Source organism: Ursus arctos, unplaced genomic scaffold (genome assembly GCF_023065955.2).
Source record: "Ursus arctos isolate Adak ecotype North America unplaced genomic scaffold, UrsArc2.0 scaffold_12, whole genome shotgun sequence".
Classification (NCBI taxonomy): Eukaryota; Metazoa; Chordata; class Mammalia; order Carnivora; family Ursidae; genus Ursus; species Ursus arctos.
The window spans coordinates 35,607,130-35,624,502 of NW_026622786.1; the positions used below are offsets into that span (position 1 = coordinate 35,607,130).

At 37.1% G+C, this 17,373-nt stretch overlaps 1 protein-coding gene across 1 annotated transcript in view; it reads left to right on the forward strand.

Moving 5' to 3' along the window:
* Positions 1 to 2,548: 2,548 nt before the first annotated feature.
* ZNHIT6 (zinc finger HIT-type containing 6) overlaps positions 2,549 to 17,373 on the forward strand; it is a 53,891-nt gene continuing 39,066 nt past the window's right edge. The window contains exons 1-5 of the mRNA XM_026497678.4: positions 2,549 to 3,455; positions 4,656 to 4,721; positions 4,809 to 4,915; positions 4,997 to 5,082; positions 12,905 to 13,008. Of these exons, the coding sequence (XP_026353463.2) occupies positions 2,791 to 3,455; positions 4,656 to 4,721; positions 4,809 to 4,915; positions 4,997 to 5,082; positions 12,905 to 13,008 (1,028 nt within the window). The 5' untranslated portion in view covers positions 2,549 to 2,790. The remainder of the gene's footprint in view (positions 3,456 to 4,655; positions 4,722 to 4,808; positions 4,916 to 4,996; positions 5,083 to 12,904; positions 13,009 to 17,373) is intronic.

Sequence of the window (17,373 nt, forward strand, 5' to 3'; positions counted from 1 at the left end):
AGCAGTCCAGCTGTCAGCTCCAGCTGCAGAGAGCCCTCTTGCCCAAGATCATGCCCTTTCTGGGGCAGCCTGTATCAGATGACCCAGGGGGGCCAGATATAAAATATGAGGCGTTCTGCCTGAAGTGAGACACTCTAAAGACAAATGCTTTCTCTGAGGTACCTGTCGGGTTGGCCAAGGCTTGTCAGACCTGTATCACAATTTAAATGCTTTCTCTGGCCAATCCTGCTTCTTCTCCTTTCTCTTCACAGGTATTGATCCCTAACAACTCTTATCAGCATCTGTTTCTGAATAGCCCAACCTGCAACACATTACAACACACACGCATACACAATAAAATTCAAACTTCCAGGCCTTCTGGTTCCTGGCTCCTGCTTCTTGTGTGGACACAGCTGAAATTCCGCTTCCTGGCCTTTATCTTAAACTAACTCAAGTGCAAACAAAGGGCTTTGTCCAGAATGTTAATTTTCTGTGTCAGTGCTGCCACTAAATAGCCATTTAATCTTGAGCAAATCATTTTATTTCTCTGGGTCTTTGTTTTCTTACCTGCCTATTGAAGGGTCAGGAAAGGCCCTTCATTCTATAGTCAAGCAGACAGTTGACTACACAAAGTGTCTGCTGAGCCGCTGAAATGATTTAGCCATCCCTAGGATGCACCTTTTCATGGCATTTCAGTCGCAGCTAAGATGCTTTCCTAGAAGCACTCTTAGGTTTCTGGCTGTTAAAATGAACTCAACTATGATTTTGGCAAAGGGCCAGTTCCTAAAGTGGTTAGCAGAGCTGCAAGGTGATGCGTGGTGCAGAGGCAGGAGACAGAAATGATAGGCACAATCCTATAATGACAGAGCTGGGCTTGTCCCACTGCTCCACTGAGGTGGAAAGGGGGGAGGGGAGGAGTTTGAGGAACTGGATAAGAATTCAGTTAACAGCTCCACTTAACTTCTGCCTCCCTTTCTTTGTCCTTGTCCTGTCTCCATACTTGCATACAATGCCGTGCTCTATACTCCAACAACCCAAAGTTCCCTCCTTCAGGACCACTCAAGCCTTCATTTGCCTTCAAAACTACCATTCAACAATACCACTAAAACCTCCAGTATCACCCCTACAGTCCCACAGTGTGGATTGTTTAACTTAGGTAAATGATTAGCTGTGATGCCATCAAGGAGCCTTACCGGTTTAACGATTTTTCCTCCAGTGACTGTTAAAAAAACACACGGATTACAAGAACAAATGTAGGGAAATGACAAAAGTTTTAAAATCTTACAGAGTCATTATGCTTCTGGTGTCTGATCTGTAGTTCCAGAACTTTTCCCTTTCTTAAATGGAAATCCAGACGGTTTTATTCTCTTGAGGATCAACACTCCCTCTTGTTGCGCCCATCTCACAAATCTTGCCTTTAGCAAAAACCACATGGATTCTTTCTATCATTTAGCCCCTTTCCCCAGTGTAAGTATGTCATCTGGCCTGAAAATCCGATCAGGCTTTCTTTGACTCCATGGGCAGGTAACACCTCTAAGTACCTCCAAAAGAAGCTTCTTTCTCACAACCGGTAAGAAGATTGAACTAAACTCTCCCAATTTATTTCGGTGCTCCTTCCAGCACTACTTAATCCGTGGTGCCCCAACCAGGTTTCGAAATTTTCTTCCTCCCTTGCCTGCCCACCCATTCAAAATTCCCATTCCTTGACCAACTTGCAAATGAGTGGTAACAGTTTAATGCCATGCATTGAGGAGTTAATACAAAGCAGCCTAAAGCAGAGAAACCATTTCTTTGAAGTCTCCTTTTCGCAGCAAGAAAAATATATGTCCTATGAAGTCTCCTTACACAGTGAGAAAAATACCTCGCAGACACGATGTGAAGATCAGGTGAAAGTGCCTAATGCCCAGTGTGTAATAATAATAATTTTTAAAAGTAACTGAAATAGATAAAAGATTGGTTTTCGTTTTTTGCATTTTTGTGTGTATTTTTTGGATCTTCTATTTCTGGGGATCGAACTTTTGGCCCAGTCTTTAGGGATACACACACACACTTTCTTAAAGAGAGAATCCTGTAGGATGCTGGGAATGGGAAACTGGCTCCTGTGGGCTGTTACTGACGGAACTGAAAGAATAAAAGTTCCCTCTTTCCTATCTGAAACCTCTCAGGATTGATTCCCTGTAACAATAGCCACCATATATGAGCTTATTTCAGTAACTACTGGCTTATTTCCATGCACGATTCCATTTAATCTTCACAATAACACTTAACACCACTGTCTCTAGTGCATAGGTGAAGAATGAAGCTTGCCGAGGCGTAGCATCAAGTGTTTCTTCCATTTTCATACAAGATTAATCGTTAATACTGACCAAGGTGGGTCTTAACCATTCCAAAACTGTCTGGGATTTGCTTCTCTTTGCTCCGCTCCGCAGCTCCACTCTTTACCGAGAAGTGCCCCGCACAGATGGGGGGCGGGGAAGGCCGGCAGAGGTTGCCTCCCCCGGGGAAGGGTTTGGCGAAGCCCCGCCCCGGAAGTGGGCTCACAGGGGCGTGGCTTCACGCCGATTCTTTCAGAGTCTCGGGGCCGGACTGCCGCAGAGCCGTAAAGGGCTCTAGGAGTCGTGAAGTGGCGAGGCGCGGAAGTGTTGCTTTACGACGATTTGAAGGAAAGGTGCAGGCCGGCGTTTGCTACTTGCGACTCTCGGCACCACACGTGGGCGAGTGTAGGTGTTCCGTCCCAGAATTCGTTCCTTTTGGCGTGGACAAGCCACACTGAAGGACAGAGTGGCAGCGGAGGCCAGGGGTCGTGAGCTGATGGATTTTGCTGTTGATAATGAAGGGACATTGGGAGGAGGTCTGCAGAGTGGAGCTGAGGGGGCGCGGCTGAGGCTCGACTCCGGTAGGGAGAGAGTCGGGGGCACAGCAGGGACGGACGCTGGCAGCGTAGAAGTGGGGAATGGACTGGCAGGAATGGAGAAGACAGATGATAGAGAAGGAAGTGGACAAAAGGCAGATGAGATGCGAGTGGACATAACGGTTGTGAAACAAGAAGTTATGGACTGGTCGGAAATGGAAGACGGGATGCTGGATGGCCGGTGGGTAAAGCAGGAGGTGGAGGATGGGCCTGAGGTGAAAGAGGAGAAACCAGGCACTTTGGAGGTGAAGCAGGAGATGGAAAGTAGTTTTATGGTAAAAGAAGAGAAAGTGGATGAAGCAGAGGTAAAAGAAGAGAAAGTGAATGTGAAGGAAGAGGTAATGGACTGGCTAGATGTGAAGGAAGAGAAGAAGGATAACTTGGAGGTAAAAGAGGAGGTGTTTGTTGCTCAGAACATAAAAAAGGAGGAAATGATGGATGAAGTTTGTGTTAAAGAAGAGAAGTATTTCCCAAAGGAAGAAGTGATGGATGGTGATACAAAGGTGAAAGAAGAGCCTCAGATAAATCCCCCAGTGGGTTTCAAACGGAAACTGGCCATGTCAAGGTAGGACAGGGAGAAATTCATTGAGGGAATAAAGCTGTGGAGTCCTCTGTTGTCTGGATTGAAGGAAATCTAGCAGCCGGGTGTGGAATAATGAAGAATAAGTGCAAACTTGGGTCCCTGGAACCTGCGTGTTTGTGGTGGAGGGAGGGGGTAATTGGGAGGGCAGGATTTTGTCAAAGGACAACAAATTCAGTAAAAATGTGTCAGGCTGTTAGTGGCCAGTGGACAATGGCCAAGTACGGAAGTGATAATTCTGGGGACCAGAAAACCCTTGACCAGATTCTGGTTTGACTTAATATGCTCTTGACTCAGTATTCTTTTAAAGAGGATAGACATAAGGAAAAGTCTAATAAAATTAACAGTGACTACATGGATTAAGTTAAAATTAGACAAAAATGCACTTGAAGTCACCCATTCTCTATGGATAGTGTGAACCTTTATTGCTTTATATTTAATTTCTTTATAGTGTATGATCATGTGACAGCATAGGAAATAAAAGAGTGGTCAGATTCTTGGGACTCTTACTGTCTAGAACACAGTGGGCCAAATAGAAATGACTGTAGTTTGGTTGTCAGTATCCCAAGATCCTAGAAGAGCAATTGGAGATAGATGATGGGTAATAGCATTTCTGGATTATTTTAATGCTCATTTTAGGTTGGGTGTGGAGATGAGGAGAAAAGATGCAGCTGTTACTCTGTAAATTTGACTTGGTCTTATATTCTTTTTGTGGTATATGTGCGTTTAAGGTAAGTAAATTCATGGATTGATTGGACTTCTGGTTATATGCATGCGTACATGCGTGCGTGCACGTGAGCGCACGCATACACACACACACACACAATCTTTAGCAGACTGCCAGGAATTACAAGTTAAAATGTTAATGAATAATCTCATTTTCTGATTGCAGTAGAAAAAGAAGTCAAAAGTAAGATTTTTTTTTAAATTTAATACATGTTTCCGTGAATTATGTAGTACTAACAACGTTGTAAATGTAGTTGTCATTTGGAGACAGTTTTCTAGAGGAGAATTTTCTAAGGATGTTTGAGAGCTATCAAATATTTTATCAGTTACTTACATATACTTTATTCACTGACTACATGATTGTGGTGAGTAATCGACTCAGCATTAAAAATTTATAAATCAATAAATAGAATTAATATTTGATAACTTACTTATTAAGTTTCTTTTGGGTTTTTGTAGGTGTGAAACTTGTGGTACAGAAGAAGCAAAGTACAAATGCCCACGTTGTATGCGATATTCCTGCAGGTATGTATGTAATTTCCTACCTTACTACCTCTTTCTGTACCCGTCTTACCTCAGAGTATGAAAGTACCACCTCATTTGTCTCTTCAGTTTGCCCTGTGTAAAGAAACACAAAGCAGAACTGACCTGTAATGGAGTTCGAGATAAGACTGCATATGTTTCTATACAACAGTTTACTGAAATGAATCTCCTAAGTGGTAAGTCATCTTATGCATAACAGATTAATGCTTCATGGCCATTGGCATATGTCATTTATTTTTCTGTTTTGAAATTTTTAGATTATCGGTTTTTGGAAGATGTGGCAAGAACAGCAGACCACATTTCTAGAGATGCTTTCTTAAAAAGACCAATAAGCAATAAACGTGTAAGTATTTCTTTTCATCTCTTCCAGTTAAAATTCTTTTAGTCAGTTAGATCCATTTTTTTCACCTATTATTAAGTGGCTATTGTGAATCAGAGCTATTCCAGTTACCAGGGATACATCAGTGACCAAAACAAAGTTCTTTCCGTCCTGGAGCTTGTATTGTGTGGGGAGAGACAAGAGATGAGTAGAGGAACAAATATAATTTCATATAGAGTTAAGTGCATGTAGAAAATAAAACACAGGATATAAAAGAAAATGAAAATGGTGTTTGTTGGGAGGAGGTCATGAGTAATATGGTAGTCAGGAGAAGCTTCTTTGAGAGATGACATTTAAGCAGTGATCTGAATGATGAGGAAGAGGCAGCAATGTGAACCTTTGGAGGAAGACTATTCCAGGTAGTGACAAAAACATAAGTAAGACTGAGTTAGGAGTGAGGTTGGTGTGTTTGAGAATTAAAATGGGGACACGGTGACTGAAGTATAGGTGAGTAAGGAGGAGAATGTAATGTTGAACATGAGGTTAGAGAAACTGGTGAGGGCTCCTAATATATTCTAAGTGAAAATAGAAGCCATGGGAGGGTTTTGAGCACATTTGCTTTTTGAAAGATCACTCTTGCTGCTTTCTGCAAAATGAGCTTTCACATACATATCTGAAAGAAAAATTATCATGCATCAGCATGTTTTTCTCAAGCTTAATTAAGCATAATTAAGATTTCTGCTTAAAAGACAAATTACTTTTTAAATTTTTTGTTTTTATCGTAAAGAATTGCATGCATATTAAAAAAGCATAAAATACAAATACACTGTTTAATGAATAATTATAAAGTGAACATCCAGTGTTCAACCCAGGTCCAGAATTAGAACATTACCAACTTCTCAAAAATTCCCTGCCATTCCCTTGTGCCATTCCTTGATCCATTTTTTCTTCTAAACAGTTTTCTAGTTTAGGACCATATCATTTATTTATCTATTCGGTTGTTCATGGATTCTGAGTTTTCTATTATAACATGGACTCCAGGTTTTTTGTAATAACAACAACAACTAAAACCTTAACAGCATTGCAGTGAGCACTTTTGTTTATGAATTGTGGTTTGTGTACACACCTGTTTTTTCTAGGGTCTATACCTGGGGATGGGATTACTCTTTTGTGGGGTATGCACGTATTCAGTTTTACTAGATGTAAGCAAAACATTTTCCAAAGTGGTTATACCAGTTTAGACTCCCAATATTGTGTGTACCTTTTGTCACATCCTCTCCAATACTTGATTTGATCAGAGTTTTAAAATTTTTTGTCAGTTTGATGGCTTTGTAATTTTATTGGGGTTTTTAATGTGCAGTTCTCTGATTTCCAGTGAGATTGAGCATCTTTCAAATATTTTACTGGCCATTTGGATTTCATTTTGTAGAATGCCTGGTCAAGTCTCTTGCTCATCTTTTTATTGGTCAACTTTCTTTTTCTTACTGGTTTGTAGGAATTCTTTGTATTTCTTGGATGCCTGTTGGTAGTTGGTTGTACGTGTTATAAATACTTTCTTCCATTCTGTGGCTTGTTTTTCACTATGTGTCTTTGCTGAACAGATGTTCTTAATCTTAATGTAGTCGAATTTATCATGTTTCCTTTATAATTAGTAGTTCTAAATGTTTATAAAAAAAAACTCTTTCCTACTTTGAAGTTATGAAGCTATTCTCCCAGAGTTATTTTCTTTAAGCTTTATAGTGTTGCATCTCACAGTTATGTTTGTAAACTACCTGGGATTAATTTTTGTGTATCATGTGAAGCGGAGATCCCATTTAATTTTCCATATGGAAAATCCACTTTCTTAGCATCATTTATGGAAAAGTTCATCCTTTCCCTACTGCTCTGCGGGACTGCCTTGTCATCTATCAAGTACCCATATATGCTTGGGTCAGTTCCTGCCCTATCTATTCTATTCTGTTGGCGTACTTGTCTGTCCAATACCACACTCTCAGTTATAGTTTTTTACTGCAACTCACTATCTCAGTGTAATTCCTCAGACTTTGTCCATTTTCTGGAGCATGGCCATACTCTAGTATGGGTATGACTCTTTGTAATTCTATACAAATATGATGAATCAGCCAATTGATTGTACAGTCTCCTTTTCCTACCTGGGAATTTTAATTGGGGTTGCATTCATTTTATAGAGTAACTTGGGTGATTGGACTTCTTTACAGCATTAAATCTTGAAATCTCTGCATTTATTTAATATCTCCATAATTTTCTCTGTAGAGATCTTATATATTTTTTGTTAGATTTATTCCTAGGCACTTTAGAGGCGCCTGGGTGGCTCAGTCTGTTAAGTGTCCGACTCTTGATTTCCGCTTAGGTCATGATCTCAGGGTCCTGGGATCGAGCCCCATGTCAGGCTCTGCGCTCAGCATGGAGTCTGCTTCTCCCTCTCCCTCTGCTCCTCCCCTGCTCTCTTTCTCTGTTTCTCTCAAATAAATAAATAAATAAATAATTTTTAAAAGATTTTTTTACTAGGCACTTGATTTTTTCATGCTTTTTTAAATAGTATTTATTTTTAATCTGCTGGTATTTAGGAATGGTATTTTTATTGTTATTTATTTTATGGAATTATAATCTGCATTTTATAGAATTAAAATCTATACTTGTACCTTATCTGTTCCTTGAGATTTTCTCTTTAAACAATTCATCCCAATTTGTTTTTATCTTTCTATCCTTTTCTTCTCTTTTTCTTATTGGAATAGCTAGGACTTCCCATTCATTGTCAAGTACTAATGATGATAGTAGATATTTATGTTGTAAGTCCCACGTCCTCCCCTAGGTTTGATTTGCTAGATGGATTCACATGATTGAACAGAGTTATACTCATGGCTGAAATTTATTACAGTGAAAGAATGTAGAGCAAAATTAACAAAAAGAAAAGGAGCAAAGTCTGAAGGAATCCAGTTGCAAGCTTCCAAGAATCCTCTCCTGCTTGGAGTCACACAGTATACAGTTAATTCCTCTGTCACTGAGTTGTGATAGCACTTGTGAAGTATTGTCTACTAGGCAAGCTCATGAGAAATTCACTACCCAAGGTTTTTATTGGGGGCTGGTTGCAAAAGCATCCTCTGTCTGCCTAGCAAGTGCCAAATTCCAGGCTCCCAGAAGGAAAACAAACAAAACCATGTTGTGTATGCAAACAATTCAGGCACAGTGAACCACACTTACTGTTTTAGGAAAAGTCAGTGTAGAGAACCATTTACCAATCATTTAAATTTCCAGGCACTAGCCAGGGAATGACCTTGCAAGCAAAACCACCTAAAGATAACAGTCTAAGGCCTGCTATGTTAACTCTTCTGTACATCTTTGTTTTATAACTCCTGATTATAGAAGGAAAACTTCCAAGATTGTACCATGATGTTTGCTCTTAAATTTTTTCTAGATAGAATTTGATGTCTAGATTATGGAGGTTCTAGTCCTAGTTTGCTATCAGATTTTTCACGAATGGTGGTTATATTTTATCAAATGTTTTTCCTGTATTTGATTATTTCATTTGTGTTCTTTTAATCTATAATTTTCTAATATGAGTGCTCTTTTAATTGGTTTTCTATTTTAAGCTAAACTTGCATGGTATGTTATCATATCATGCTTTTTATTCTCTGCAGAATTCATTTGAATTATATGTGTCTTCACCTTATCCGTGTACTCATTTTGTATTTCTCTTCATGAGTGAGATTAACCTTTAATTTTCCTTTTTGATATTCTCAGGTTTCCATATCAAAATGATTCTAGTTTCATAAAATTATTTGGGAATATTCCCATTTCATTCTTAGATGCATTCACTAATATTGGAATTGCTTCTTCCTTGGGAGTTTGGTAAAATTATTCAGGAACCAGTGAGGGCTTAGAGTTTGGGTCACTGAGGTACATAGTCTTTACTATTTGTGGGATTCTGCAGGTTTTCTGTGTTTTCTTGAGTTAGTGTTACTAGATTATATTTTTCTAAGAATTTGTCCATATGACCTAAATTTTCAAATTTATTGGCGTAAAGTTCTTCATAAACCTCTCCCTTAAAGCTCTATAGGAGTTGTAGTCATTTCATTTGTAATATTGGTTATTTGTGTCTTTTTTTCCTTAGCTCAGTTGCTTTTATATGTTTTTTCTATTTTGTTAATGTGTCCTCTTGACTTTTGTTGTATTTTTTTCATGTTTAGCTTATTTGCACTGTGATCAGAGAACATACTCTTTAAGGTCATTCCTTTAAAATATATCAGTACTTGTGTTTGTGGCCCAGTATATGGTCAGGTTTTATAATGTTCTTTGTTTGCTTGAAGAAAAGAATATTCTGCAGTTGCTGAATATAGTACTCCATATACCCTTTTTAGGTCAGGTTTATTAATTATGTTGTTCAAATTGTTTATAATTACTGACTTTTTTTGTGTATGTGTTTCTTCTGTAAGTTTCAAAAAGAAGTATGTAACATTTTCCAGTAGATAAAATCAGTTTGATTTGTTTCCCCTTGTGGTTCAATTTGTTTTGCTTTATATGTTTTAAGGCTAAATTATTAAATGCATACCTCAGGAAGTATTTCTTTGTGTATTTATCCTTTGGCATCATGAGGTGACCCTTTTTGTCTCTAGCTTTTTGTGTACTTTGACTAATGCTTATGAAGTATTACTTATATCAGTTCTTTGCTTGGTAGTTCACAGTCTGTTTTTTTCCTTACTTACAGCCTCTCTGTGTCCTTATGTTCTGGATGTAGTTGGTTTCCAGTTCTTCTTCCATCTGATAGTCTGTAACTTTTAACTAAATCATTAAGTTCATTTACATTTTAATAAAATTATCTATATACTTGACTTTAAATGTATCACATCATTTTTGCTATTTGTACCAGTTTTTTTTTTCATCTTCATGTCTTTTGGCCAGTTTTTTTTTTTTTTTTTTTTAGTCATTTGAATTTTTCTCTATCAGTTGAGAAGTTATACACACTTTTTCTATCCTTCTGTTGGTTAAGGTAGACGTTACAAAATACATGCTTAATTTGCCAGTATCTAAAGTTAAGTAGTACCTGAACCCTGTGCCTAAACAATGCAAAAGACCTTAGAACAGGAGTTGGCAAACTTTTTCTGTAAAGGGTCAAAGAGTCAATATTTTTTCCAGGCCATATGGTTTCTGTCACAACTACTCAGCTCGGCTGTTATATCAAGAAAGCAGTCATAAACAATATATAAACTAATGGGTGGGGCTAGCTTCCAACTGAATTTATAAAGATAAGCAGCAGGCAGATAACAGTTTACCAGCAGTTACCTTAAATTCCATTTAACCTTATTTGAGGGAGAGAGTGCGCACAAGCAGGGGCAGGAGCAGAGGGAGAGGAAGAAGCAAACTCCTCGTTGAGTGTGGAGCCGGACACTGGACTCTATCCCAGGACGCTGAGATCATGACCTGAGCCAAAGTCAGACACTTAACCAACTGAGCCATCCAGGCACCCCTTGAGTTTATATATCCCGCTTTCTTTGCTTTTTATTCCTTCTGTCATCACCTTCGATCTTACGTCTGAGAGATCACTTTTTTCCTGCTTCACGTACATCCTTTAGAATTTCCTTTAGAGTGGGTTTGCTCTTTGTCACCTCTTGGGTTCCTCTGTTGGGTTTTGTTTTTTTGGTTGTTGGAGGTTTTTTTTGTTTTTTTGTTTTTTAAATTTCTATTTATTTGCCATTCTTCACTCTGAAATGATTTTTCTCTATGGAATTCTGGGTTTATAATTAGTGTTCTGGTGTCTTACGGCTTCCATTGTTATTATTTCAGTCACCTGGAGTTTTAAACTGCCTTTGATATCTTTTAATCTGCCTGCATTTTTTTATCTTTGCTGTTCTGCATTTGTGCTGTAATATGAAAATGCAAATTTTTTTTTCATCTTAACTTGAGAATTGTTAGATTTCTTGAATCTGTGGCATATCTTCCATCAGTTCTGGGAAATTTCCAGCCCATTTCTATTAAAAGATTACCTCTGCCTTCTTCCTTTCCTTTTCTTCTAAAACTACCATTAAATGTGAGTTAAGCTTCTCCCCATATTTTACCTATCCTTTAACTTCTCTGATTTTTTAAATCTTTTTTGTCTCTGTAATGTATTCTGGAAATGTTCTAGTTTTATTTAGTTCTTTTAAAAATTTGCTGAGTCAGTTTTTATAGTTTCTTCACTGCACATAGTTTCAAACTGTTATATGTTTTTAAATTTTGCAGAGCTGTTCTACAGTCTGTGTACGGTCCTTTTAGTGTCTGCATTTATGGGGAATTCTCAGCTACCTCTTTTTTCTCTTTTGGTTCTTGCTCACTGACCATTGTTTTCTTGCATTATTTATGCTTCTTTATTTTTTATTGAGTATTGCTTTTTTTTTCTTAAATTATTTGTGAGAACTTTTTGAAGAGTAGAACGCAGGCCTTTTTTTATCTGCCAAGTATCTGGGAATATTGCAAATCTGGACCTATCTTATACCAAGTTGAAAGTTTAAGATTCCCTTGACCACACAAAGCAAGGGAGATCATTTCAAATTTCAGCAAGAACTGGCCTTTGGCTACAGCTTCTAATGAATTGTTTTTCCTTTTTCCCCTCTGTTCCAGTCATTCCAATATAAATTTCCTTGCATGTTCTGGGGACAGGGTTTATTTCTGGTTCACCCTTATCTTATTATTATTAGGCATATTATGTGACTGAGATTCACTTGAGGTGGGGTTCCTAGAATATTACAGGGTCTGAACTCTGACCCTGTTGCTGAAAGGCTGTTGAAAGGGAAAGCCTTTGCCAGAATTTGCAAACGTGGCTTCATTGCTTTGCTTACCTCTCTTGAGTTTCCACTTCTCACTAAATAATAGCCTGTATTTTCCTGGTTTTGTTTTCACTTCTTCAGTGCTTTTAAGGTGATTTTAAAATATTATTTTATTACATATATTTATTTCCCCCGCTATCTGTAATTCTTAGATGTTTTCAGTGGGTGGGTTGGTCCTTATAATCATTGCTATTACTGAAACCAAAGTCCCATGAGTTATAATAGATTATTTCCCTTCTTAACAAATGATAACTGACTCTCCCTTTCCCTTGGCTTATGATTTAATTATCTAACTCTTTGGATCGCAAATTCTAGATTCCCATTCACTGACCCCAAAACTTGCGTTTATACTTTGCCATTTGAGTGATCAAGGAAAAAGTCTTGTGATATTACTTCCTTCACTACTCTCTGGAGTTGACTAGTTCAGCTCAACCTACCCAGATGGTCAGTGGGGTTAACACATGTCGGAGCCAGATTGATTATTCACATACCCATTTTGTATAGTCTATAGCAGTGGTTACTTTAAGTTGGGCCTTGTACTAGGCAATGCCATGGTTCTTCCCCTGAGTGAACTACCTGTCTAGTAATCAAAGCAGACATGTATACAGCTAAGTATGGTATAAAACCTTCAGTAAAAGAAAAGGAACTGTACAGGTAGCCCCTATGAATTGCCAGATTACCTACATTTTTAAAAATCCCATTAAATCCTCCTTTTGGCTTATAGAATGTATGGTTAAAAATACAGGTTCTAAAATTAGATATACCTGAGTTTAGTACAGGCTCTGTCTGTCAGAAATAGCTGTATAATGTTGGCATCTCATTAACTTTTGTTCCTAGATTGGGGATAGTAATTGTACCTATCTGATAGTATTGTGAGGATTAAATGAGATATTGCTGTTTAGTGCATTTTGTGAAACAAAAGTACCCAATAAATCTCAACTATTATATTTTGAACATTGTTTTATTCACTTCTGAAATTTAAGGCATTTTAAAATTAATTTGACTATTTATTTATTTTTGGTTATTAGATGTACTTTATGAAAAATCGTGCCAGAAGACAAGGTATTAACTTAAAGCTTCTACCTAATGGATTCACCAAGAGAAAAGAAAATTCAACATTTTTTGATAAGAAGTAAGTTTCTAACTTCATTCGTAGTACATTGGGTATTCTCATTTGATCAGGAACATCTTTTAAGGTTTCGTTTACTATAGAGCATTGTTACCCAAAGTGCAGTCTGTAAGCTTTTTGTTATTGGTTTATAGTATATGAGAATACCCGTTTAAACACCTCACTCCCACTGAGTTTAATCTTTAAAAAAATGTTGCTAACTTGAAAGGTTGAAATGACTTTTTTTAAAATTTGCTTTTTATTTAATTGCTACTGAGATATGGAATATTTGACTACATGTTTCGGAGTGATATCTTTAAAGTTCAAGCGTAAAGTTTGACTTAATCCAATCTGTTGTGGTAAGTTGATCTTTCATTCATAGGACCATTTGAGGGGTCAGTTCAGTGAAAAAAATAATTCAAAATCTGTGTAATTAAATTTTTCCATTTGTTTGTTGTTAAATTGCCCATTATTATTTTTAAACGAAAATGATTTTGCTACTAACTGAGTTTAAAATGTCTGTATTCAGATGTTAGATGAATAAAGCACTGAGGTGAGTTCCCAGTTAGATGGAAGCCATACTGAATATTGAGAATATTGCTGGTTAGTTAATTGATAATCAGCCTGGAAACCTCTTTAGTGTGTCCCAATATTTTGTTCATTCTTGTTCAGCATTTTCATCAGTGATTTAGATCATGATTATTCATCTTGGCCCTGCTGACGTTTTGAGCCAGAGAATTCTTTGTTGTAGGGGGCTATTTTGTGCATTTTAGGATGTGGCCTCTACCCACCAGGTGTTGGTAACACACATACACACACACCCCTACCCAACCCATCTCTCTTGTGGGAACAAGAAATGTCTCCAGACATTACTAGATGTTTCCTGGAGTGGGGGCAGAAGGGGGAGGCAAAATCACCCCTATTTGAGAACCAGTGATTTAGATTAATATGGAAGACATACTTCTTGAACTTACTGTATAGTAGAATCAGGATTGCAAAAAATTCTATTGCTCAAAGGTGGTGTATAAGTAGCAAGATAAATATATAAGGTCTTGTACTTCACTTGTAGGGGGAAAAAATGGAACAAAATTTAGAAAATTTAGAAGCACCTTCTTCAGGATACTTTGTTTTCTTAGCCATTCATATGAAAATGACTAGGTTTTAATGACTTTAAGTGTTATTTTATGATTTAGTGTTATTAGATAATGTGTTGTTATTTAAGATGATTGCTGGAAGGAGGGAAGAGGGGGATACTGAATCTTCTCAAAGGATTATTTTCACTACCCATTCCCCAATATTCTATTTTTTAAGAGGCTTATTTTCAGTACTTTTTTTCAACTTTCAGAAGTGATTAATGTTTTGACTCAGATAAACCTGAATTTGAATATTGCCTGTACCATTTAGTACACACTGGGTGACCTTGGACAGGATTGAATTTACTATGTTGAGAGGATTAAATGAAATTATACCTAAAGTAGTACCTGGCACTGAGTAAATAATATACAGTGACAATTCAAGGTCTTCTTCTATTATTTGAAATCCTTGGGGATATGGTAAATTTATTATATTATATTCACCTCTAGGAGGTCTGGAGCAGCATTACATAATCAAACAATACTATATCTACAGTGAAACCTGCAAATGTTGACATTATAATGGGTAAATAATGATTGTGAACTGGATCAGGCAGGTTTTGCTGGCAAAGGAGTTAATGGGAAAACTTTCAATTTCAGATATTTGGGGATTTTACTGTAACTGTTCACATGAGATTTTAGTGCTGTGTACTAAGATGATTACTATAACTCCCTTGGTATTAAATTGGTCATTTGCTTGTTTAAGCAGCTTGAGTTACAATATAGTCAAAAACTCAAATTGAACTTGTTTAAAATTAAATGTTCCAGTGGTAATTTTTGAACAGAATGCAGAAGTCTTTGTGGTATTTATGTATGGTAATAAGTATTACCATGTGAAGTGTGACTAAAGCTCTATTGTGCCTGAGTTACCTCTGTAGAACTATCAGTAGGTTATATAGCAGGTGCCATAGGTACCTTAGAACCATAATGTTCACCGTAAATCCAGGCATCCTTTATTGCAGGAGTTTTTGACCAGTATGGCTATGAATCTCTTTTTTTTTTTTTTTAAGATTTTATTTATTCATTCGACAGTGAGGGAGACAGCCAGTGAGAGAGGGAACACAAGCAGGGGTAGTGGGAGAGGAAGAAGCAGGCTCCCAGCGGAGGAGCCTGACGTGGGGCTCGATCCCAGAACGCCAGGATCACGCCCTGAGCCGAAGGCAGACGCTTAACGACTGAGCCACCCAGGCGCCCCTATGAATCTCTTAAATCGCATATGCAAAATTGTGTGATATGTGAATTTTTATAAGAATAGGAAGTGTAATTTTCATTTTATAGTCAAAGTGGGGTATAACACTAATCAATCTGTGAGGTCCAAAATGTATTTAATAGTGGGGTGCCTGGGTGGCTTGCTTAGTTAATACATGACTCTTGATTTTGGCTCAGGTTATGATCTCAAGGTCATGAGATCGAGCTCCACATCAGGCTCCGTGCTGGGCTATAGCCTGCTTAAGATTCTCTCTCTCCCCTCCCCCCTCCCCTGCCCACTGTTTCTATAAAAAATAAAATAAAATAAATTTTAAATGTATTTAATAGTGATGAATTTTAGAGGACTAGTGAATTTGTAGAAATGTCCTAATGGGTAACTTTAATGAACAAAGAAGAGTAAAGGGATGCTTATCTTAAGAATAAGTGGAGCCAAAACAAAATTGACATTCTCTTTAAAATAGAGGAGCCCAGAAGTGCCTGGGTGGCTCAGTTGTTAAGCATCTCCCTTCAGCTCAGGTCATGATTTCAGGGTGCTGGGATTGAGCCCTGCATTGGGCTCCCTGCTCAGTGGGAAGCCTGCTTCTCCCTGTTCCACTTCCCCTGCTTCTGTTCCCTCTCTTGCTGTCTCTCTTTGTCAAATAAGTAAATAAAATCTCAAAAAAAAAAAAAAAATAGAGGAGCCTTATAAGGAAATGTGTCCAGTAGAAGGCTTACCTACTTACTTTGGAGCAGATCCCAGACTATTCTTTAAAATAGTGACTCTTTCAGAGGTAACTCCTTTACCTCATCTCTTTGTGGGATGTGTAACTTATGTTCACCTTCACCATTTTGAGTATGTTCCAGTCAAAAACTGTGGAGGAAATATGAAAGATCTGTATAAAGAAAACCTAAACTCTACCAAATAACTTTAAAGATTGGAACAAATGGAAAAAGGTACCTGTGCTTAGGAGATTCAGTATTATAGAAATAACATTACTTAAATGAATGATCTGATGTGATCCTAATCAAAATACTAATTTTATTTGGTTTTGATTTGAGAATTTTTTTTTCTTTTTTTGAGAAGAAGGAAAGATTTTATGATAAAATGACTTAAGTTCAATTTGAAAAATAAACATGGAAGAAGCACGAGGAAAAACCTGAAAAAGAGGAGTAATGAGGCTGGACTCATGAAAATTTATGAAATTCTAGTAAAATTTTTTGGTGTTGACATAGAAATCCACAGGTAGCTTAAATTATAGAAAGTAGATGTAAGGCTATTTTGTACTGTAGCATATGATGAAGATAGCAATTCACATTAATACAGATAATTAATAAATGGGGTTGAGTCCAGCTTGCTGTTTGTCAGGGAAAAGCTGGAATTTTAAGTAGAACTTCAGGTGGATTAAAATGCTAAACCTGAAATTAAAAAAACTGGTGTATTTTCATAATCTTGAAGAGAGGAAATACCTCATCCAAAGCCATAAAGGAAAAAAAAATAACTAGACTTAACGTAATATTTTTTAAAATTGTATGGTAAAAAAAGACCATAGTAAGCTCAAAAGACTAGACAAAAAAATCTTTAGCATATATGACAAAGAGTGTTTATGCATTAATAAGAAAAAAGACTAGAAACTAATTAGGAAAAGGGGAAAGGCTAGAAATAGATGGTCATGGAAAGATATGTACATACTATAGAAAGATATGTATACATATAATACATGGCCTATAAATTTATATTGATAATATCTAATATAATGAAGGTATGGGTTAGCCAGGCCAATTTGCTCTTCCACTGTTGTTGAGAATATACATTAGTGGTCATTTTAGAAGGCAATTTGGTAATATTTCTCAAAATGTTATATATGCATACTCATATAATTTAGCCTACAAATGTATTTGTACAGTTTACAGAGATCCATGTGTATATATTCCAGCATTGTTTTTAATAGGGTAAAAACTGGCAACAACTCAAGTGTTCATTACTAAAAGACTGAGTTAAATTATGGTATCTTCCCAAGGTGGAATTCTAGGTAGCCATTAAACAAAAACAAGCTAGATGTGGAAGAAT